The 25,258-nt window shown below is 41.7% G+C and overlaps 1 protein-coding gene across 17 annotated transcripts in view; it reads right to left on the reverse strand.

Moving 5' to 3' along the window:
• Window positions 1-25,258, reverse strand: part of map7d3 (MAP7 domain containing 3) — a 32,374-nt gene that overhangs the window by 4,519 nt on the left and 2,597 nt on the right. The window contains exons 3-19 of one of the 17 annotated variants that reach the window (XM_086085726.1): window positions 23,471-24,032; window positions 17,112-17,210; window positions 16,756-16,836; window positions 15,407-15,570; window positions 15,197-15,308; window positions 14,645-14,728; window positions 13,557-13,661; window positions 12,491-12,583; window positions 11,848-11,946; window positions 9,386-9,511; window positions 5,864-5,979; window positions 3,865-4,001; window positions 2,298-2,515; window positions 1,087-1,210; window positions 694-979; window positions 575-628; window positions 423-489 (exon numbers count right to left, since the gene is read on the reverse strand). In XM_086085726.1, coding sequence (XP_085941852.1) covers window positions 423-489; window positions 575-628; window positions 694-979; window positions 1,087-1,210; window positions 2,298-2,515; window positions 3,865-4,001; window positions 5,864-5,979; window positions 9,386-9,511; window positions 11,848-11,946; window positions 12,491-12,583; window positions 13,557-13,661; window positions 14,645-14,728; window positions 15,197-15,308; window positions 15,407-15,550 — 1,765 coding nt within the window. In that variant the 5' untranslated portion in view covers window positions 15,551-15,570; window positions 16,756-16,836; window positions 17,112-17,210; window positions 23,471-24,032. Of the gene's footprint in view, window positions 1-422; window positions 490-574; window positions 629-693; window positions 980-1,086; window positions 1,211-2,297; window positions 2,516-3,864; window positions 4,002-5,863; window positions 5,980-9,385; window positions 9,512-11,847; window positions 11,947-12,490; window positions 12,584-13,556; window positions 13,662-14,644; window positions 14,729-15,196; window positions 15,309-15,406; window positions 15,571-16,755; window positions 16,837-17,111; window positions 17,211-21,350; window positions 21,538-22,450; window positions 22,508-23,470; window positions 24,033-25,258 lie in introns of those variants that run through there. The other 16 variants (XM_086085727.1, XM_086085715.1, XM_086085716.1 and 13 more) reach the window with 16 other exon arrangements.

Consider the following 25,258-nt stretch of genomic DNA (forward strand, 5'->3'; position numbering starts at 1 on the left):
TGCACCCGTTTTATGTTGACGGAATGTTTATTTTGAGCATGCACTATATTCTCAAAGATTTTCAATGTTTTCTGTTATGTTGAACACACAAAAACATCATCGTCATTATCAAAACATCACCCCAAATAATTGCTTTTGGACCGCTTTGCCATCTCAGGGCCTGGCCACATTTGTCATGATCCATGAGAAAATGAAATGTCAATCAAGATATTTGACAGATAAGATACTGTTTTTCAGCCTTATAATATATATATTAGGAGCACTATTCAATATGCTGCAATCTCTTTCAATTTTAAATGATCTGATTTTAAGAGTGAATTAGCGTGTTCCAGAAAGCTGATTTTACGAATGGTGTTTTTTTTTTTTTTTTTTTTTGCAAGCTGAATTTTGGACACTACAGAGGGCTTGTAATGCGAACATACTCTTTGCATCAAAGCTCATCATGTCCATTCCATCTTCATTGTCTTCCTGCTCCTTGTCATCGTCTCTCTGCATAGGAGTGACACCACACTTTGTAAATGACACTATTCTGTAAAAATTACAACCGGTAAAAGGAATGTCAAAAATGTCCCACCTTAAAGTCACTTCCATCTCCTTTCCTAGTTCTCTTCATTATTTCTTCAATTCTCTGAAAACAACAGAGATTGTTATGATTGCTTTCCTCTCATATAGATGATGACTTGTAATAAATACCTTCTTCCTTTCCATCCGCTCTTGCTGGTTCTGCTGCATGACGCGCTCGCGCTCCTGGCGGACCCTCTCGGCCTCCTCCAGGGCCTTGGCCTCGGCCTCCTCCCGCTCCTTCTGCAGCTCCGCCTGCTTCACAGCCTCCTCGGCCTCCAGCCTCTCCCGGTCTTCCTCCGCTCTTTGCGCCTCCTCCTCTTCCTTCACTTTTCTCTCCTCCGCCAGCTTCTTCTCCTCCTCTTGGCGCTTCAGGCGAGCCTCCTCTGCCAGACGCTGCTCCTCCTCTTTCCTGAGCCTGCGAGACCAAAACAAAAAAGGGGATTTATCCTTCACTTTCATACTCATACGTGAGAACATCTGCGCTGATGATGCTCCTCATGAGGAAATACGGAAAATGCTCACTTTTCCTCTTCTTCCCGCTGTATCCGGAGTTGTTCGTCTTTCTCCTTCTGCTCACGCATCTGCCTGCGGTGCTCCGCCAACAGCTTGGCTGCCTCGGCAGCAGAATTGGTTCCCGTCTTAGAATCTGACAGGCAGGAAAGACAAATACAAGGAATATGATTGCATGATTGCTGTTGTTAACATTCTGGTTGTTGGCTCATTGCTTCCGCCATGGGAATATTTTTGTTAATGCATTCAAGGAATTTATCGGGAGGCTATTAACGCCCGGCCTTACGGCACACTCATGCACCATGGCACAATGGTTGGGAATCACTAACGTAGTTGGCTGGAAGCTCAAGATCCTTATCGCAGACCAAGAATTTTTTCCCCCACTAAACGTTAATCATGCATCAACCATTACTGAGTAAATACAAGGTATCCCTCCCCTCGCTCCCAAAATTACATCATTGCCGAATCGAATAACAGCCAATACTCGAGCAAATGACCAACTTTAATGTTAAAAACTTGGGTTAAATTTGATGTTATTTTAATATTTTACTTTGCAATGAAATGGCCTTTTGTGTGTTAAAATATGCTCCAACAGTCAGACAAGAGTGCACAATGTGCATACTTGAGATAATTCTATAACCCACCAACTGGAAAGAAGATTTGCAAAGGAAAAAAGAAAAGAAAAATGAGCTGACACAAGCAGTGTGAATATTGAACACGTGGCTTCATGAAATTGCCTATAAAATCTATTTCAGTTTTCACATTGTTGTTGGAATTTTGATAAATAAATCTTTCATTTTTCAACATGAAGCCAATTTAATTTTGTTTGCCTAGGGCGCGTAGTTACTGAGCCTTGTATATTTGCAGGGCACAACTCTATCCAGACGGTGGCAGCATCAACAACTCTAAAGTGGGACAGGAAGTGACAGCAGCTGCGATTTGCTTGAGCTGCTCCATTGAGATTTACTGCCACATCACTGTACACCAGACACAAACAAAAGTACACACCAGAGGGAAAACAGGCCAGCAATCGCTGACAAAGCTAGTGTTGTGTTCAATATAAAGAACACGTTTATGCTTCTGCTTTTGTGGCATCACAATTACAAATTCTTTGAAAGGAAGTTCCAGCTATTCAGTACAATGTTATAAAACACATTGTTGAATAAACAGTAACAAAAGCAAGCATCGGCTTTATACTGTGGCTTCCATGTTGAGATACTCACCGTCTTTCTCTTTGGACTTGCTCGAGTCAGTCGCCTGTGGCACGCCCGGTTGTAGAGGTAACAACATGTCCTTGGAACGGGAGTCCCTCTTTCGCAAGGTAGGGGGCCCTGGTGGGGTGAGAGCTGGTTTCTGGATCGGAGGGGGTTTAGCTGACGTCGGCTGAGGGGATGAGGGATGTTTTGTTGCAGGTGAGGGTGGACGAGCCTTTGAATTCTGCCTGTCAGAAGAAAAGATGCTCATTTAATAAATATCACTCCTACAACCTGGAAAAATGGATGCTCATTGTCTAAGGCAGCAACTTTCTAATACAAAGTTTGTGTATTCCTCTTTGTGTCAAAGCCAGGCGACGCTACCAAGCCATTAAGATCTGACAAAGGTTCGCGTCCTGGACGTTCTGTCATCTTTTGTTTCCCCCCGCAACTTTTGAACAGGCCCAGGGGTAATTCAAAGTTGTTTTATGCGACACGGGGGGCAATATAGTTACGTTTTGGAGCAGAAACAAACACAATATTCCCATTTTCATCCCTCCTCAGGTCGCGACAGAACGGCTATTTGCTAATACTCGCTTGCATGTAGCATGCCGTGCCGGCAGATATAAGCAATGCCTCATTGGCTTGGAGCGATGTTGTGAATGAACTGTAACCAATCACGTTAGTCACTGGCCGCATCGAGGATTGTGGGATTACTGTATGCAAACTGTAAGTGTTGCATTTTATTAGGCAGATGCATGTTAAAATAGCATTTTAAAAGACTGCTAACTTACTAATTTGGTCTGTAACATGTCGGCGCAATACATATGCAAAAATGTTGATAGCTGTTTTCCAAAATAAAAGCAGATGTTTGCAAAAGGGGTGCACCGATCATAATTTTCTGTCCGATCACCGATTCCCGATCTTTTAAAAAGTCTGACCTGCCGAACATATACCTTCAGTGTTCCAATCTTGTTTTATTGGAAAACATTGAACAATATCGGGGAAATAATACAAATGGCTTGTTTTAACTGCACATGAAGTAGTTCTCTCAAATAGAAATGAAAATCCTATTTGTCATTTCAGCAGAACAGGACAGTGGCTGACTTTTTCAGACCTCTGAGGAGGGAGATGAGATTGGTGGAAAAGATCAGTTTATTTTTAAGGGTTAGGCCGATCACGATCTTCCAAAATTAAGGAAATCGGGGCCGATAAATCGGCAGGCCGATCGATCGGTGCATCCCTAGTTTGCAAATGTGCAAATTATGAGATTAGATCATTTTAAATTAAACAAGATATTCAAACGATTAATGGAGTATCAAAAATAATTATAAATTAATTTGGCAGTTGACTAGTTGTCAAGTAATCAAATAATCGAACAGAATCGAAATCTTACTGAACCGAATCGTTCCATTTTAAAATCGAACCGTCCTTGCATCGGATAGCACCTCATGTATCGAGATGCGCATCGAATCGTCTTGATTGGAGAGATTATATATTGTAATTTATACACGCTGGCTGGAATATATCCCACCGGGTCATATTTTTTTTTCTATGCAAAGTTGAGTTGAAACATAACATTTGCTTGACTTCTTACTTTGATGCTGCTGGAGAAGGAGTCCTCTTTGGAGATGGTTTTGGGGCGGGGGATGGCGAGCGGGTACGTCCCATGGGGATGGATGGAGAGGGCGGGCGTTGCCGCCCGGACGAGGTAAGCGTTTTTTCCTGCTTGTTCTGTTTTTCCCCCACACAGACGGAACAGAGATGGAAAATTAATTCATGGCAACTAGAATTACATCAGGTCACATCTTTTACACAGCCACGGATACTTGAACTCATGAAGAGTGTCATTTTGTGACATTCAGAAAGGTGAGCTTCATTTATCACAAAAGGGTTTCATGACTTGCCTGCTCTCATAATAAAAACATGTTAGCTCTGGTTACAAGCTTTGGATAGGCTATCAGCTTGATAACTGGGACAAATATTCATTTCCGAGTTTGAGACAAAGCACCAGTGTAAAAAGAAGCCATTCAAACACAATGATGACCTGCAAACCTTGTAAAAAACCTTCCTTGCAACATGGTTTGTCACAAAGAAGCTTGAACATAACACACCAAGATATGATTTTAAAAGAAGCATCACAGTGCGAACCACAAGGTTATAACTGTATATGTACAGCAGTTAATGGAGGCAACCACAAAGACAAAGAGATGGAAAGCCAAACAGCCCCAGCCTCAGGGCGTAGTCTGCTTTGCATGACCCGATCTGTCCAGAATCAGGCCACAAGTTTGTCTCATGCCATGTCAACGAGTCCTTTCACAGCCTCACAGAGTCTAGACTCAAAGTTTATGTCGACGAGAGTGCAACAAGCAACAGTGACAGACGTCACTTCCTCGTGCCAGTAGATAACATTGTGCCAAAGGGAGAACCAGCAGGAATTAACCTTCCCTGTCATTTGAATCCAGCTAAAGCACTTTGACTGGCAAATGTCAAATCTACTGTACTTCCTTTTGGGATATACTTACATAAGAAGTGCTGGCTCAGGCTTGTCCCAAACCATCCCTGAGATAATCTTGTATCGGCCAACACAGACATTTTCGCATAATGCATTGCTCTCTTCTCCCTTCTGCCGCATCAGTAATTTTCCACCATCCTGCGCATGAATGCTATTTTTTCCCTCTCTATCACTTGTAGTTGCTGCTGCTGCCTCCAGAGTTGCAGACTAATCAGCTCATGGGACATTTAACGATTGACCATTTTTAAAGGCATGTTCTAACACAGCTGTTCATACATCACATCGTTCTTTTAATGCTGCAAACTAGAGGAGTAAATTAACTGTGAAACAGCTGGCTGCAGCCAATCGTCACACTCCATTTGGCCTCAGCTGATTAACCATCCATTCCACATAACTTACAAATTACCAGTCAATTAATAGATCATTATACAAATACTGGTTGAGTGGACATTTTTATATATATATATATATATATATATATATATATATATATATATATATATATATATATATATATATATATATATATATATATATATATATATATATATATATATATATTTATATTTATATATATATATATTTATATATATATATATATATATATATATATATATATATATATATATTTATATATATATATATTTATATATATATATATTTATATATATATATATATATATATATATATATATATATATATATATATATATATATATATATATATATATATATATATATATATATATATATATATATATATATATATATATATATATATATATATATATATATAAATATATATATATAAATATATATATATAAATATATATATATATAAATATATATATATATAAATATATATGTAAATATATATATATAAATAAATATATATATATATATATATATATAAACATATATATAAATATAAATATAAATATATATAAATAAATATATATATATAAACATATATATATAAATATATATATATATATATATATATATATATATATATATATATAAAATAAAAATAAAATACTGATTGAGCTCTTGGTTAGCTTTTAACAAGAGATGCTCTCACCAGCGAGGGGTCGAGGGCGCCGTCTGCAGACACGGAGGTGGTCATCCCGTTTTTCTGCCGGTCGATGCTGCGACTGCGCAATGGCCCGCGTGGCGGGTGTACGGGCGTGGCAGATGCTGAGCGAGGACACAGGTGACACTCTGGTAAAGGACACAGTCATCGGCAGGGCACAACCAGCGGGGAGGGGTGATAAGCAGGCCAGGTTGGGCAGCGAAGCAGCAAAGAACCAAAAGGTGTAAAGAAAAAAAAAAAAAAGGTAGAAGAAAAATTAAGATACAAGGAGAGATGGATACAAGGAGGAAAGGATGACAGGTGATGAAAAAAAGGCAGGAAAATATTTTTTAAAGGGGAAAAAATTAATTCAATGTGTTAGATGTAGCATTTAAGCAGGCAGCAGTTTCGATCTGTGTTCACGAGGGACAACAACCTCAAAAACCAAGCAAACTCAACATTTGGGTGTCAGTGTCAGTTGAACTAGAACAGAAAGCAAACACTAACACACCACATTTGCAATTATTTGAATATTAGTATGTAATAAACAAGAATACAGTTTGTGATTGTCTCAAACAGTTATGTGTATAGCTCAAAGATAAAATGTATACTGTATACAGTGGTGCCTTCAGATACAAGTTTAAATCATTTAATGATGACAATGGCCAACGGGGGCAGTATAATACCATCAGACAGACATAAATGGAGAAAAGCTTCACCCCTACTATAAGCAACAGTAAAATAAGCCACTTTTTGTAAAGGATAATAAATAGTTATGTTGTCTCGCTACATGTTTTGATAGACTGTTTGTGCTTAAATACCCAATGCTAAAATAGGTTATAACGCTGAGACACTGATGCTATTTGTTAGCGGACCATGGTGTTTTGCAGTGTTTGTTAGTTTTAAGACGGGGGGCTTTTGTAACAGGCAAGGTTATATATTGATTTTAAAAACAAAACATATAATTCCCTTTCATTTATGGTGAACAAGTTTAAGTCCACCATTAGATTTATTGGTTTAGAAATGCTGCAGCGAAATTCAATGTGAATATTTATCAGTCTGTTAATTAGACTGAGAATTGATTGTGACCTCTTGCACTCCAAAAGCACTAAGCTGCTTCTATTAAACCTAAGTGGACAGAAACCCTAATTAATGTCATTGCTGACACCGGAATCTGTCCCACTAGTGAGCATTTTACCAAGTCAAAGTGAGAGACCTTCAGGAAGAGACACAGCACCCTATTTCAAATACCTCACAAGACAGGACACAAAGAACAAGCTCTACTAATATTTGAAGACGATTTTGAGCAGCCAAATGACAGCAGTCTGACAAAAGTATTTGTTTCTGCAGGACAGGGCATCTTGTTGTCGGCTGACTCTTGACTCGCTGTGTCAGATTGAGGGATTAGTCATGATAATCCGGCAACCTGGAGGACTCTCGATGCCAAAGCTCAGTCACAAGTGTCTTCTGTGATTCTGCATCTATGATGAGAACGATTCCTGTCCACTGCGCTGTTGCAAATACAGCGGATGGGTCATGTTTCCACTGGGGCCATACTTGGCACACGATCCATAAGTGCTAATGGGTGTCTAATGGCTGGTCAATAAACCGCCACACCCAACAACCTACACAGCTTGAATCTGTTGCAGAGATTCAAATGGCTTTCTAGAACAAAACAGTAATTGTATTTATGAATCAGACAGTGCACATCTACAATTAGATGACTTTCTGGTAGTAATGTAGTGACAAGTTATCTACAGTACATTACCACGCAGAGAAGAGTATAACTTGCTCCTTGAATAGTGTGAGCGCCATTTACTACAACTATATTGTCCAGTAAAAAGCCACCTGCCGCCACCGGGTCTCTGATCTTGGTGCCAGAACACCTGTAGCCGCACAACGGTTTCGTTCGGACACAACTACAACAAGTAAGCAGCTTAAAGAAAATCTCCCAGCATGGACCCAGAAGCTCCTCAGATGCTGAGAAATGCGGCCGGCCTGATCGGCTAAAGCCAAGGCACACTACAACTGTGGCCAATTGTGTCACTTGGCAAGCGCATGTGAGCCGGACGCATGTTGGTCCATATTTACAGAGGAACTATGTTCTCTCTCTCTCTCATGCGTCTGCTGCAGCTTCGCTGACGATATTTAAGGTTCATATGAATTGCAAACAGCTGACTGTAAACACCAGCTGAACTGGGCAGTGACTTATTTTGGCAATTACTTGAAAACTTGGTTGGCGCAGCACTAAAGGGGGTCTTACTAGATGTGGAAGCATTGACCAAGATGAGTAATGCAGCTTCTCCATTGCGCAGCACTGGCTCAGCTGTACATGTGCTGGTTTGGGGCGTTATGCTCAGTTCTCCACCTTTAAAGAGTTCTGCGAAAACCATGCTGCCATTACCAAATACACTTTGAACAAAGGAGGAGAAAGAGGGTCTCCGGTATTTTGTGGCTGCATCCATACCGACCCCAAACCCGAGCCAAACAAAGAAAAGCAAACGATTGTGGTGACATCATCTTCCCCAAAGTCCTTTTTAAAGGTCATCGAGCCATGCGTTATGTAATCAATAAAACAATGAGCTAATCAAGCAGCCTAATAGGTGGAAATAAACGCACATTTTCCCGTGGCTGACGAGTTTCTTCAGCACCAAAGCATTACAGCAATCTATTTATCTTTCATTATTGTTGAAAAAAAATTCAATATTGCGGCAACATAATGCTGCAAGGCCCCCGCAGAGTGGAGCAAAATGAGTCTTACAACGCCTTCCAGACAATTGAGTTATTCTCAAGCTATTTTCAACATTTTAATAAAAATCAATTAATAATGCTTCGACGTGGAGAAAAAAAAAAAAGGGAAAAGGACCGTATTTGTACATAAAATATTTCTACCTTACAGCAATATTTGTTCAAAAGGAGAACAAAATACAGACTGGAGTAAGGCCCAAGAGCAAAAGCACAGCATCATGCTACTACCATTTCTGCCAATGCAGCCTTCGCTTTCAGTTTTACAATATAGGCGGCAATGACAAACTTGCTGCCCAGTGAGCTACCAACCGTGGTTGAAGTCCTGCATGGTATTGATCTGGTACACATGGATTCCCAATTGACTGGCTACTAGAAACGGTACCGTGTGCCCAATTTTACCAGTGGAAAAACATCAATTGCAAGTATGGCCATGTTGGGCCAAGTTCAGGAGATTGTCTGTTAACCACACGACTCACGAAGTTTCAAGGTACAAGAAGGCATGCTACGATATTACCCTACTTTACTTTTTTTCATGTATACAATATTTTATATAAACAGACTAGGAACTTTTTTTTTTATATATAAATATCTGCTGAAATTATTCATTTTAAACTGTGTTAGCATTAGCTAATGATCAACTCCAGCACGCTCCAAATTGCGCACGAGCTTTGGTTGTTTCAGAACCCTTTCACAGACTGAAGACCCTCTGCTAACTTACAGTAGTAGAAAAGGGGAACAAATGAGAACCTTCCTCTGTCAGACTATTTGAGAAGAGGGGGTTACCTGCAGCATCTGTTCCTTCAGGGGAAAGGGCGGCAGCACTCTTGCTCCTAGCTAGTGAGGCCTGGGTGGGAGTGAGCAGGCGACTAATGACCCCTCCGTCCACAGTGCAAGTCGCTTGCTTGCGAGCTACGAGGCGAGCCCACCGAAAAGCGAAACCCAAAAAAGAAGACAGCAAAAAAGGACAAGGATGGGGTGTGGAGGGGGGCGGGGGGCAGGGATAGTAGCAGAAAATGACAAAAAGGAAGAAGGGATAAAGTAGGGGTGGGGAGTGGGGGATTGTCAGTTAGATAAGTCACCATGTGATTTAACCATCAGGAGAGAATCAACAACATGCACCAAAAGGTTATGTCTCAATAGTCTCTCAGAGCTTTTCACTTCTACTGGTAATCAATGAAGTCATTTCATGAAAATAACAAGGCAGTGATGTCATGGAAGAGTACTGAGACAGACCACTGATTGTCTAAGTTGGATCAGTCGACAATGTGGTCAAATCAATGGTTCCTTAAGGCAGTGGGAGGTGTGCTGATCGGACAGAGAAAACATTGAATCATTAGTCAACAGCAAAAGATTATTAGGGCAAAAAAGATAGAGAGCGTTTAAGACTGCCTACTAGAAGTGACCCATAAGTCCTCGACCATCGACTGTTAAAACATTTCTAAGGTGTCCACAAAGTTACCCAAGTCACTGCCATAGATGTTTCAATTCGATAACTGTAATCCAATTGTTTACTGCCATTGACGTATATATTCGTCAAGTAAATTTTTCAACAGGTAGGTGTCCAAGAACGTCTTGTGTGTGATTTAAATTTGTAAACCATCCCTGTAGATGGAAGTGTTTGTAGAGCTTTGGATTTGAGATCCGCACAGCTTTTGAGTAAAAGATAAAGATGGTGGTAAATCTCAGCTTGTCACGTCAATTGTAAGAGAAAAACGCCATCACATTGGGACTGAATGAAGTTCAGGCGCCGCGCCTCACCTCAAGCTCAGCTCAGTATGTACACAGTAGGTAGTAGAAAGCTCGTTTTCTTTGTTTCACCAAAAACACATTTCTGACTAAAAAAATTCTTATGATCGACTGCTTATTACAAAAGAAAGCAATGAGGAAGAAATAAATTTTCCTGGCAAAATACACAGAACATAATACAGTATTATGTGGGTTTTGAAAGATTGGCCAAAAACCTACAGCTGCTGACAATGTTGCTTGAAAACGCGAGGCAGTGAATGAGTTAACTTCTTCTATTAACTTCTTGAAATGGTGAATTCCCTGCGGAAACAATGAGTTCCTGCATCTAAAAATGACAAGAACTGAGGTCTTTGTCGCCAACTGTGCTACAAATGTAGAATTCACACCGGAGTGAAAGCGTTTCAAGAGTTTAGGGTTATAGACTAAATGTACTCGCTGCTCAAGTGGCGGATTCACACGTCTCTGAGGAGTTTCTTTCAAACAGACATCTGCAACGGACAGATGCTTTTTACATTTTAAGAGCTAGCAGGCTGCTACTATGCACCAAGGTATTAAGAGGCTAAAAGAACGGTGGTAAGGACTTGAGCGGCACTCAGTAGAGCACAGATCGCCGCCAAGGTTCAGAAATTCTATTTTAGTTCAAGCGCCAAATTGTACATTCTATATGTACCTGGATTAATGACCGCAATTATACATGCTCAACATCATCCCCTTGATAAATGCTATGATGCCAATCCCTAATCCAAAACATATTTAGTGCAATCCTACTAAGTAACAAATAGATATAAAATACAAAAAAAAAAAGAGATTTATCATTCAGGTCACAACACGTTCCCTCACTGGGAGCTGCAGAGTCTAAAGAACAAACAAAAGCTTTGGTGATTAATACACAGACTGCACACTGGCACTCTTGAAGGGATTTGGGTGCCCTTGTGGGCGCTATGATGGGATGGCACTGGTGCACAAGCATAGCATCTTAAATCCAGCTAGGAAGACGTCATCTGTAGGGAAGGGAGAACACAATCTACACTTTGTGACAAAACAAAAACAATACATGGTGTTAGTGGGAATATACAACAAGACCATTGCTGGACTTGACAATGGCGAAAACGGCGACGAGGGGTGACAGTTAGTAGCCAGAGTGCGCAGCAAAAAGATTTGGTTAAAAAGGCAAGAATATAGTGTTAAAAGCAAATCAAATTGAAAATATGACAACTTGCCAAAGATGTTATTCGGCATTGTGAGTTTTGGGGGGTAAAGGGAGTGAGATTACATCAAGCCAAAAATAAAGTAGGGCAGATTAAAGCATCAGATACTTCAATGATGCTTAACTGAGACAAATAAAGATATATCCCTATCCCCTCAAAACATTTAGATTCAGAACAAGCAAGCTGGTAATGTGAGAGCATCATGCATGTTGCTCCCCCCCAATAAAAATTTTTTTAACCCAGAAGCCAGCATGAAAAAAAGTGATCGACTGATTGTTCCATGCTAGCCACCTTGATTGTCTGCTGTCCCCTTAGCAGCCTTGGCAGGAGTCTGTGCTCTGCCCACACTTACTCGTGTGAGGGACGCACTCCTCTTCTTCACGGACGCACCTACGGACGTGAGCGCAGGGTCACGTCCGACGAGACACAGGCAGAAAGTCAACAAGAATATCCCCGCGGAGAGAGTTTCCAAACGGGTCATGTGCAGTTATGGTCTGTGTGGGAGTCAGCAAGCATCACGGCAGCTGATGCCGAACTGGTGATCTTCATCAAAAGTAAGACGTGAGCAAAAGCACACATAGACACTATTGTAAGTGGTTCTAGGACATAGAGACTGGGAGGAAAAGGGGGGGAAAAACTGTTTGGCCTTTCAAAGCTGCCATTAAAAAAAATTATCTCTTAATGGATTTAATGACTGTTTCCTAAAGAAGTCTTCATCACACTTAATTATTCCGTAATTAGTATTATTTTTAAAATAAATTATTATTTTTTTATGTTGCACTATAAAACACAGATTTGGGTTTTTATTTTATCTCCTGTTGCAGGGGGGAAGAAAAATCTAATGAGATTGATCAAGCCCGGTGATAATGTGACTTGCATGGAACAGTGAAGCAAGTGGAGAAATGCAGTGTTGCACGGAACGACGTCTATGCACCTGTCGGGTCTGCCTGCAGCTTTTTGCCTTCCTCCTTAGCGGCACTGTCTTTCCGAGGTAAACGGTTACAAGACGAACTCCTGGATTTTAAACCTAAGAGACAATGATGACGACAACACTCAATGGTGACTTCCACCGCATGGTACCTAATGAATGGTACTCAAGTCCAATCACATGTTTGGATATCAAGGAAAGTCAAGTAATCAAGTTGAACAATTATCTCATTGTCAAGAAGCTCTACGGTCTGCCCCTGTAAGGTCGTGTGCAAAGGCTGGGATAAGGCTAGACCTGGAGGTCAGAGGTCATGCTAGGCTTCTGGGACGATGGGTTTGTCATAGTTTTGATCACCAGCTGGATTTCAGGACATTAACAAGAAACCTAAATATTTTTTTCCATCTGCTACTTCATCTCGCATCTTTACACAGCTACATGTTGGACCCGCAAAAATATATCCACTTAAAGCCGGTGGCTGAAACAGGACCGACCGGGTGCTTTTTCACACCGTGACAACAGCCAGGCTGTCATGTCAGACTTCTTATTTTTTTCTGCCAAGAAGTGCGCACACTCATGGCAGACAATAAAGCATTCTAACATTTTACAGGGAAAAGTACAAAAATCTATAGTTTTTCCTTCTTTTTTTGGGAAATAAACACAGCAGACGTGAACAACAGTAACAACTTGTAATCTGAATTGTTATGGTGCGAAAATCCTAATAACAAATATATTATTGCTATAGCTGCTTCTGAAAACCCTGGGAATAAGCGGTTGTTAACATATGGCTAGCGTTGACGTCTGCTTGCCAGAAGATGAGCAGCACTGCGTTTGTTTACAAAATAGATAGGTGGGAGTTGCACTTCTTGTCCCTTTCCTAAGTAAAGACAAATTGTTGTAGGACATGGAGGGCCAGATTTGCCCGGCAGGCCTCGAGTTTGACACCATTCTAAAACATAAGATACCATGTAACAATGTACTACTTAGGAGGTGAGGAGGTTAGATACAAGGGTGGGGGAAGCAGGGGCTGTGGGGAAGGGAGGGAGGGAGGACGAAGTAGTAATCGGAGACTTACTTTTGTCAGGAGTTTTGACGAGGGTGGCGGAGGACGAGGATAGGCGTTTGCTGATGCTAGCCTCTGCCGGCTGTTTGAGGTTGACGGTGGATGTGGAGCGCTTGTCTACAAGTCGGGGTGGGGGTGGGGGTGGGGGTGGGACAAACAAGGGAGGGATTACACTACAGCTAGCTCAAAAGGGAGGTGCACACAGTGGAAGGGTCTAAAGCAGGGATGGCAAACTGTGGACCTAGAGGGCCGGAGTCCTGCAGGTTTTAGAGGTTTTCCTACTCGAACGGCAAATGATTCCAATTAACAGCGTCGTTATCAGGCTTATGCAGAGCTTGCTGATGAGCTGATCATGAATTAGCTGTGTTGAAGAATGGAAATATCCAAAACCTGCAGAACTTGGGCCCTCGATGACTGGATCTCGCCATCCCTGGTCTAAAGGGTGCAAAGGTGCTAAAAAGTTATACATTAGAAGCACCTAAGATAGCCATTAGCTAATGAGATCCAGTACAGATTTGTATCGAAAAACATCTGCCTTTGCAAAGGCAATATTTTGTTTACCTTATTACCAAGGCAGACTTTTTGTTACATGTCCTTTTATGAATCTAGATTAGATTGTCTCTCTTTATGACCTAATTGAGTTGACTAGTGACATATTAATAAAGGAATGTGTTGGCCCTTTCATGCTTAAGCCTTTTTTTTTTTTTTTTTTTGTAACAACCGCAACGCTGTGCGCTTACATCATGCGGTGAAGTTAGTAGAACAGACCGAGGAGCCACAACATGTCATGATCTGCACCCAAAGTGACATTATTAGTTCAGCCTGGCATTTCACTGGGCTTCCATGCAAAGTAGGCCCGATGACCTGGCCCTTCCCCAAAAGTCTGAGTGGGTCCAAGACCTAAAAGCAACACTCTCCCTGCGAGTAGAAAGCATACTGACAGGGAGAGGCTTCATCTATTTAACCATCAGTGTTAGGCTAGGCTGCAAAAGAAGGTAAGTGTGAGGAAGAGAAGGTACAGTATAACCCAAATATCCCATTGCACCAACATGTGCCCATGCTGAGGATTTTAAACTGGCGGGCAAATTCGCAAACAAAACCTTGTCGGTTCCTTGGAGGCTTTTCTGGTGAAGAAGTAGAGACTACTATAGTTACTGGAGATGAGGCTCCTGCATCCGAGTCTCCTGTGGGGAAAGAAACCTCTCAGCGGCGCAGTGATAGCACACGCGAGGTGTGGCGATCTCACTTTCCAAGCCTTTCTTTCACGGTGTCTCAAGACACAATATGAGCAATATGTGAACACGGAAGTTAGGCAAAATAGTTTATCTAGATGGATAAAAACTGCTGGATTTTGCTGTTAAATTAATATTCCACAAACACAATATTACAGTAATCAGAATACCGTGTGTTTAGACTAGCTGCATAGAACATATTCTTGTAGAGAACATTTTTGGGTTGACCTCCCCTTTTAAGTGTAAAACCCTCTTCTAAATACAGTACAGCAGTCTCCACCAGTTTTAGCACCCACTAGGTGGAATCTCAGTCATTCAGACCTGAAGTGCTTACAAAGAAAGAGCGGCAACAACAGGTTTGAGATGGCGGAAATAAAATCAAATGTTTTAATGGCCCAAAACAAACAAAACGTCCATTACCTGTTCGCCCATCTGAGTCTGTTGACAATCCTCCCCAGGACCATCTCTTCTGTCTCTGGTCGGCCCGCTGGCTTCGCTCTAACGTTCGTCTCATCACTGCCTCGTAATGCTCCTGACACATGAAAAAAAAACAAAAAAAAACGGAATAAAGAGATGCTCTCTATTCACAAGAGCAAACTTGCTGGCACACAGGCTTCCTTTGTTAACTACCTTCTCCTCCTCCTGTTTCTGCTTCCTCTTCTCCTCCACAGCCTGACGCTTCTGCTCCTCTTTCTTTCGCTGCTCCGTAGCTTTCTTGTGACGTTCCTCCTGCTGACGCTCCACTTGCATCTTAGCTTTGCGCTCGCGCTCCATGATCTGAGACTCACGCAAAACTGATGACAAAACATTACATTTAAAATTTTCAATTTAATAAGATATTGCTTGTTTCATAGACACAATATGGACATTCAGTCCAACAGTTTCTTACATTCTTGATATTCTATGATCAACAAAAAGTGCCGTTCAGCAACCAGAGCAACTCCAGCATGTAAAGCTCGAGTGTGGATGTGGAGATTCTGGAGACGTATGCAAAAGTGGCCTAGGAGTTCCAAGCCTCCTCTGGTATGAAAATCAGCATAAACTCTGTGTGTCAGGAGGTTCAGGGTCTGACTTTCATGGTCAAAGCAGCTGCATGCAAGCATTACATCACCAAAGCCGTAACTGGACGCTTGAAGAGTGGAAGCGTGTTCTGTCGAACAACAAATAGCGCTTGTCATGAGGAAATCTAGGTGAGGTCGGCCCATGCCTGCGGCTTGACTGATTAGGTAAACTGGTGTTCTAAGAATAAAGGTATGAAACCTGGGTTTTGAAGTACCCTTGAGCAAAACACGAAAACCACAGTCGCTTCTAATGAATGAGGATTCAAATGAATAATTCAGTGTGCGAATCAACCATTAATTTTCCGTCAATGGGAATGTGTATCGCCATCATGAGTTGATGTGTGACTGAGATGACACAGATAATGAGCTTTGAGTTCAAGATTAATTTCTTTCTCAGGCTGACATTTTGGCCTATTCTTTGTCAAATGTTTGTGGATTTACAATGAGACGCACACTAACCAAAAGTTAATATTTGACTTTTGGTTGACATTTCAGTGAACCTAAAGTCTGACGCAGATTTTAGAACAATTTTGTGGCAATCCGCTTCTTCACTTGACAATCATGCCATTAGGGCTGGGTGATTGATTGGACGATCAATATCAACACAAAATGCATTTGATAGAAAGAAAAAAAATCATATTAATAGTAAGCAAACCCGACCCCGGCATTGTGTGTGTTGTTGGCAAAGCATGGTGTTTGATTTGTGCCACAATTACAAGTGTGTAAGACAGGGGTGTCAAACTCATATTAGTTCAGGGGCCACAGAGGATTATATATTATATTAAGCAAGCCGGATCGGTAGAATCATGGTAGGGTAGGATAACTTAAAATCAATTATACGCAGATTTTCGCTATTTGCAGGCCAGTCCTAAATTGCGGAGCGCAACTGTAAATAGATAGTTAAGATTGTCTTCCTACCTTGTTGCCTGTCTGCCTCCTCTCGTCTCTCTTTTGCTACCCGCAGTCGATCGTCTACTCGAAGTGTGCCGCCGTCGAGGACTGCAAACGTGTGTCAGAGCGGTCAAAAAAAAAAAAAAAAGTACACAGATGGAGGCTGCAGCTTAAACGGACATATATTAGCGTTGCACCAAGTTGTGAGTGCTGGTGGGGGGGGGGGGGGGGGGGCTATCATTAATGAGCTTCTCAAGTAGTAAGGTGATGACTCAGGGCCTCATTGCAGTAAGCCATGCAGAGCAGGGGGGGGCGGCAAGTGGATTGTTTGGTAGCAAACTGTTCAAGGAGATAAGGACATGTCGGGATGTGAAGTGGGTTACCTGGCCGACAGCCCTGAGGTTTGGCTGCTGCGTTTGCTGGAGGTGCTGGACTCACGGCCTGGCTGCGCCGCTCCTCGGCTTGGGCCTGCGCGGCTGCAGCTGGACCAGGGAAAAGCGCACAATTCACCATTTAGAGCAGAGATTCTCTACTTTTTGAGTCCACTTGCACGGGAGACATTTTTCCAAAGATCCACCTCATACACAGTGGAAACTCATAAGTCAAAAAGAAATTCAATTTGGAGATGATCAAATGAAAATTTTCTGGAAGAAATCTGCCTCAAAATTCACATCGAAAACATTGACAACTGGGCGACGTTCATTCTCAGTTTCGTCTCTGTCAAGTGTCGTCAATTCTACTGTATAAATCACACAAATTTTGGGCCAGTGCTTCATTCGAAGGCTTCCACAACCTGAGGTGTCAAAATTGCTTGCACTGATACGCTGCATTTGAATTTAACAACACAATCCTGGCACCTCGGAGAGAAACTCTGACTTAGCATTCAATGTCACCTTCCAACGCTCCAAAGTGAGGCGAATAAAATAAAATGATTGTTTTTAATATTTGAAAGCACTTTGCTCTTCACCAAGGCAAAATTGTGCATTGCAGACGTAGTAGGAAGGAAACGGCACATGATCAAGCGGCATCAGCTTCGTCCTCACGGCATTTCTCAGCGGTGCGCTCTCAGCAATACTGAATTGCTGACGAGTAGGCAAATTAGATCTTCTGTCATGTGATACGCAAACAAGGCTGCTTCCCACCTCACTCGTTCATTCATTCGGGTTCTGCTGATGTACTTTGTGTTACTAAAGTCGATTAGTGTTTCCATTTCTTGAGGAAAAAGCCTACGAGACGATCAGTACACTGAACCAACCCATTCACTGGCAAAATTTTGTCATGGCAGAAGTCCCCAATTTAACTAGTAACTAAGTAACTTAATGTCACGTAACAAACCCAGAAAACAGGTGAGCAGGGACGTTCGGAAGCTGGCACTATGATGTAATTCTCAGTCGACGGCAAGTGGAAGAAACTGGAAGATTTCCTCCCAAATCTGCTGACAAGCATAACGTTAAACCCATTTCATTATTCATTCATTCGCCACAATGAAAACAAGTTTGTAACTGCAATGTAGTTACAAGATGCTAATCGTTAGTAGCTTCTGCTATCCCAAATACGCTTACTCACTGACAGTGACACCCATGTCACTCACATGGCTAGGCCCCACCTTGTTGTTTTGTGTTGCAAAATGGATTCTTATCCAATTATTCAAATTATCAATGGGATAATTGTTAGAATACACCTTTGAAAAAAAAAAGTTATTTAGCTGCAACCATTTTTTTATATTGAACTGCCACTATTTGCAATAAGGAACCGAGTTCTGCCGCTAACAGCGAATATCGGCAATTTAAAAGAAAAAAGGATTATTAAGTACTTTAGCGTCCTAAAGGCTTAACAATGTTGATAACGATTACTTTTGTCTAAGTGAAGCTCCTCAACTCATTATCAGAATATTGACACCAAGGCAACAGCGTTACTGTTTTGGCCTGAGCAGCTTCTGGCGTGTCAATAAATCAAAACAACAACTATGCACGGAGACAGTCGCCATGGAGCAAAAAGAACATTCATGTGCTAATTGAAGTGCTGCGATTAGACTGCAGAAGAGGGCCTCAAGAGAACCAGGTGTGTTCATAGAAAGGACGAGCCAATCACAGACAGCGCTACATCCCTGAGGAGATTTGTGCATATAAACAATCAACAGTGGCCACTTCGTCAAAACATCTTGCCTGAGACGTATCACGGCCATTTTAAGAGGCCAGCGGGTTTCCGAGCGACGCTCATTTGTCTGGCCACCAATCGGTCCAGGCTGGGGCTGCCAGCCAATTATGGCAAGCAGCAGTGCAGACCCCCGTGGGGGCTTGTCATTAAGTGGAGGAGGAGGAAGCAGACCGGCCGGCGTAAAACGGACGCTCCAATTCTAGCGCTAATCAGGCGCTACTTCTCTAAATTGCTGGCAAAACATCAACGAGCAGCCTCTCAAATGCACACTCTTAAGGAAGTGCATACGGTCTATATTTAAAATAGCATCTTTGTCATCCATCTGGTAAGGGATTGCGTGATCCTATGTGGCCCCGAGTGGCACTGATGAAATATTGTGGCCCCCTCCAGTATTTAGGTTTCCCATCCCTGATCTCAACTGAACACCTCATTTGACAATTAGCTTCCCGGGATCAAGCGACGTAGCCGGAAAGGATCAATTTTGGCTGGCAGCATCCATGGCCGGCTTAACGGCAGTGAAGAGTCTTGATGCCACGCGCACATGCACACTTTTAAACACATTGCCAGATCCTGGACGGGATTACTCCAGACCTTGTCATGCAAAGGTAAGCCTGGGCTATTTGCAGTGCGTCCTGGCACGGTGACACAACCCCGGGGAGTCTTCCAGATGGACCTCAATCTCCCTCTCACTTAGTCCTTTATCTGTTATTTCTCATTGAGAATGGTCAAAAAAAAAAATTCTACAAGGTTGACTTTAACATAATGCTCAAACGTGAAACGATACATACCAACTTTGAAGCTAAGTTTTGCTATTCAAATTTCCTGCGTGACCTTCCCGATGCAGCGCGTCAGATCAGCGACTTTACATAAAAGCACAGGAAGGAAGAGGAGCAAAGCGAAGAGAACAAATCACATAGAAACCAGAGCTGCTCCACTGTGGTGGTTGAGTGAGTGCAACCATTTCAAGAAATACTTGTCATGCTTTTAATAATTTGGCAAGAGCCGATAACCTTGCAGCAGTGTAAAGCCATCATTTTCACCGGCTGGCTTTTCCCCTTGCCTGCATTCTTGTGGAAATGAGCGAGATTCCTCACATTACACTGCCACCTCGAAGGTCCAACGCCTTCAAATTAGAAGGGGGAAAGCATGTCTTAAATGTCACTCGTGTGCCAAGTGAAGAAGAATATCCACCAGAATTGACTATGAACTAAGACAAAAGTACATTTATCCAACGCTAGCGAGTGGCTCAGTGCTAAACTAGTTGAAGATGACCATTGCTTATGATATATTTACTCTTAAAAACTATCAACATACAATATTAGTTAAGAAAGTGTTTTCTCACTGTTCACGGTGGGTTTACTGTATTTTCATAAAACCACAAATCTGGCCGGCTGAAGGTTCCGGTTTGAAAGCGCTGGATGGAAAAGTGACCGGGGAAACAGGAAGACCATCAGCACTAAATGTGGCCACTTGTTGCCAGGAGTAACACCCGCCTACGCCCACGCCGGGTATGCATTAAGCCCCCCTTCCGTCTCTTGGCTCCCAAAAACACAGAGAAACTGTCAGCTGCGTCCCATTCAAAACAAAATGTGCATTCATGCTCCTGCACAGACTGAAAGTCCACTGATGCAGTGAGCAGTCATTTTTGCAACACAAACCCTTATCAGTGCATCAGCTCTCTATACGGCCTGTCTGCATGTGTGCCACTGATGCTTGATGGGGGAAAAAAAAATCAGGTCAGACATTGTTATGGTAACCCTGCAAATATAAAGGGGGGGGGGGGGACATGGGTCATGCCATATGTCAACATACACTTGCCACCAAAGGGCATGACGAGACACGGGCACAAGAAAGCAATTAGTAAACTGGCAATCATATGAGATTAAGATTGAAGTAATTAACTTACTTCAAAGTAAAAATTGGGGACGGTGGGAACCATTTTATGAACAGAATCAAATGAAGTCCAAAAGCGCATTTGACAAGCAACTCTTAACTCTTCTGGGTGAGCTAACGCGGCTACATTGTCGATGCCAAGCGCCAGGAAGTCGATCAATTTTGACTTACTCTGTCTTATTGAAAATGAGAACTTAATCGTGACATGTTGAATAAAAAGATCCACGCAAAATGTCGCCGAATAAACGCCAACCCGGTCCGGCGAGGAAGATAACGTTACAACTTCAACTTAGCATTAGCCGCCAGTGCTATTAAGCCGAGTCGTTAAGTTCCCTTTAGGGATGTGACCCCAAAATGTAACCTTGTCACGACGACATTTTGTTATCGTTAAGGTGGAAAAGTCTCCCTTTTGGCAGGTCCATTGAGACGGCGACGGGAACTAACGTTACCAGCCCCGGGTTGGTGGAGGAGGTGGGGGTTTGCTGACCGCGTTACAGCCCGTTCAAATCACCGCCAAAAAAAAAAAACCAACTCACTAGAACAAAACAATTAAAAGTTAATCCTTTCCTTACCCATTTGGCTCCGCAAGCCTTTGAGACTCACTGTGGCCTCCTCCATTTATATAGGGTTCCTCCTGAGTGTGTTTTTTTCTTTCTTTTCTACAGCGAGAGCACGTAACACATCGCGACCGACCGGCAGCGAGCTGGCAGGCAGGCAGGCCAGGCAGGCAGCAGTCGTCAGGCTGGGACCGGACGCCAAGGAGACGTGGACGTCAAAGAGCAGCGATTAAATCGAGAGCAACGCCGTATCTCGTTTCCGGGCAAACGAACGTCGTAAAAGCCTAGTGAGCGTTTCTTCAACTCCTTAAAATACATTCTCAAATACCTAGTTAGTTTTCAAAGTACCATCACAATACAGTAACGTAGTAGGCCTTTTCTTAGCAAAAATGTGGCAGTGGTTTTATTCCTTTCATTTGCAAACCACTGTAACATTACGCAGTTCAATAATTGATACTGTACTATAGAGAACAAAACACTGTAGATAAAGTGTACTTAAAAAAGAAGAAGATTTAATGCAACTGTATTTTACTGTTGTTGAAACTTACAGTACTAATTCGGTATTTTTAGAGCATCACTGGCCAAGTACTAAAAAATTTTTGAATCACTGGCCTCTTAAAAAAAAAGATTAAAATGATAAGCAAACTATAATATGATATTATAGAAATATAATATTAGGAAGATCAGGTTCACACACACGAGTCGTCCTACAACTGCAAATAAAGGCTCCATGTATTCACAGTAGATCACAAATATTGCTTCATAAGCACAATGTCAACATTATAAAAAGTACGCAAACAAAAATAAACGCAACTATACAGTAGACAGTCGACATACTCGCGGTTCGGCACACGCGGATTCGCATACTGGCCCGGCTGGGTGTTTATTTATTGTTTTCTCCCCCGTTCCGAGATGTTGCACCATTTATCCCACATATAGAATTGTTCTCAGTTTTTGGGGGGGAATCATTTTTTAGGTTTGTAAAAAAAAAAAAAAAGCCAACAAAAAAAGAGTAATTTGTATTAATTTCTATGTGCGTCACTTATATAATTTTGGTTATTCGCGGGACAGCCGGGTCCATATTTCCAGCTAATTGGGTTGGGGTCTATACTTACACTTGGATTACAAACGATTTTCGATCCGTTGTGGTTGTGGTTCTTCCATACTGTTCCACTCGACAATCATGTGAGGGGCGGCGCTGAACAAGCGAATTTTCACCAGAGCAATACAATGGCTCTGATTTTCACAAGTCAAGCACGTCCCCTAGCGTAAATGGGCGATTACTACATTCCAAACACTTTACAATCAGTGAGTGGTTCTCAAACTTTATTTACAACTAAACATGTCAACTACCATCCTCTCATTTGTACACACATTTTTACTAAGTATGTGAATGTGTTAAAAAATACTTTATTTCTCCAAGTGCAATAAACAACAAAAACAATAAAATACTCTAGCCTATAGGGGGCCGAAGAAGGCTATGCATGGACCACAAAACAGAGAATTTATGCATAAAAATAATATTTAATAGCGTTGGGAGCCACTGTGACATTATGCACAGTTTGAACATTAACACTGTGCTTAACTATAGGAGAGAGAAAAAACTGTATTTACATAATGATTTACTCAAAATGTTTTACATAAAAATGTACCTAAATAAAAGTTTATCATATGAATTTTCAACAACAAAATGCATTTGTAATCGTAAGTCATAAAATGTGTAGAAGGGATTTTTTTTTTGTGTAATATCTATTGAAGTAAAGAAAAAAAATTTACCAAAATGAAAACAACAAATTCACTGAGCAAGAAACCTGAAGTAGAAGCACAAATTGCTGTAGTGGGCCGCATAAAACTGTGGCAGGCCGTATCTGGCACCCGGGCCTTAGGTTTGACACCAGCGCACGAGAAGGCGCCAACCTACGACTCGCGGTACAATTGCCACAATTTGAGAATCACTGGTTTAGATCAATTATTATTGAGGGGAAAAGTCCTTTGTACAACATCAAGGTATTAAAATGGATGTGCTCTAAGATTCATAGGGCTATAAGCATTGAACTAATCCTGCAATTAACTCGTTAAGTAGGTCTGATACACTCAGATGAGTTTTGAGGGGATAAAAGAAATATAAATCTTACCCGGTTTGAAGAATCTGCAGAAGTTAAGAATACAAGAAATGCTCCCAGGCCGCTGGAGGATTCTCCGAATGAGAGAAGATCATATTATCGGATTGCACTTATGTTTTCTCTCCCCCTCCATGAACACTAACGCCTCTGTTCTGGTCCGTCTCACATGCTTTCGCCACAGGGGCCTTTCATCTGTTTGACACGGTAAACAGGAAGTGAAGCCGCATGTGGGGTTCTAGTTCAATAACCTCGCTTTTGCCGTAGAGTCGGACTCCAAAACAATCGGTGTCCTTTTATCCATGGTGCGGCCCAGTTGTGACACAAGTCAACAAAAGTGGGTCAGAAAAGCGCTCGCTTGTGTGAACGTGGTCTTGTATCCGAGCAACCGGGTACCACCCAGAAGCTCATCAACGACTTGCTGGTATCTGGGTGTGGAAGTTAAGACCGTAAAGTTGAACATGTGCAGACCACCGTGGGGAACTGGAGTCTCTAAACGGCGCTCACATGGTTCAGCTGCATCCGTGTCACAGACCGGAAGAGTCAATGAGCGCTCCCTCGGGCCACGGGCAGAATCCTGATCCGAGTAACACACACATAAAACAAGCAAAGAGAAACTGAGTAAAGCAAAATATAAGTAGTAAGCTAATCAAGACCCATGAAAATGTCATGCCAGATGAGGTCAAATCAATCATTATCCATCTCAGGGGGCGGCCATTTTGCCACTTGAAGATGACGTCAATGTTGCTCAGGTCTCAGGTAACAACCAATCACAGCGCAGCTTAAAAAAAAAACAGGTGAGCTCTGATTGGTTGTTGCCTGAGCTTTGAGCAACATTGATGTCATTTTCAGTCAACCGCAAGTGGCAAAATGGCCGCCCCCCTGAGATGGATAAAAAACGGCTGGATTTCGCTGCATAACTCATATTCCACAAATGTCATGTTTAGACGAGTGAGGTCACATTATTGTCAAGAAATGTAACAGGTTGACTTCAACTTGAAAAAAGAAAAAAGTATCGACCATCCCAGATTAATAATAATAATAATAATAATAATACATTTTGAAACAAAAATATACTATTATAAGGGCTATTTCTGCACGTGGCATTGACCAGAGGGCATGACTAATATGAATTTCTAAAAATGTAGCTATTTAAACGTTTTTCACCACTGCAAACTAAAAACGAGCAAACAGTTTTGTTTTGTTTTTTAAATGAATACCTCACCAACAAAATAATGGACAACAGTTGGGACAAGCCGTGAGTCGCAACAAGAAGTGTAATCATACTGTCATATGTTATTTGACCAGTAGGTGGCGTTATAGAGCCATATTGATCCACAAGGGTAGCGACGTTCAAATTTCTTCTTTTTTTTCTTTTTTCCTTCATGAGAAAATACAAGAGAAAAAAAGAAGGAAAGGAAAGAAAATAAGGAAAAAGGATAAAAAAAGAGAAAATAAAATACGGGAAAAGAAAGAAAAGAAAAAAGAGGAAAGAAAAGGAAAAAAGAAGAAGAAGCATGACCCCCAAGAAGACAATCTTACTGACATGGGCCCGAAGATGACACAGAAGGCCCAATTAGATTTGTTTGCCAAGCGATTATTTGACAATATTGTGAGGCCGCGGAATATGACATTGGCTGTTTGCAAAGACTTTTACGATGTCCAGAGTGAACAAGTCCACAGAGTTTACTGATATCCGGCTTGCTGGTTAATCTTATTGCCTTGAGTTTAATGAGTAACTCCAGGAACGAAATAATAGAGGGTGCGGGGATAACTTCTTAAGCACAGGTGACACCCATGGCT

This window comes from Leptonotus elevatus, chromosome 9, assembly GCF_054856555.1.
Source record: "Leptonotus elevatus isolate MCC_2025b chromosome 9, RoL_Lele_1.0, whole genome shotgun sequence".
Lineage (NCBI taxonomy): Eukaryota > Metazoa > Chordata > Actinopteri > Syngnathiformes > Syngnathidae > Leptonotus > Leptonotus elevatus.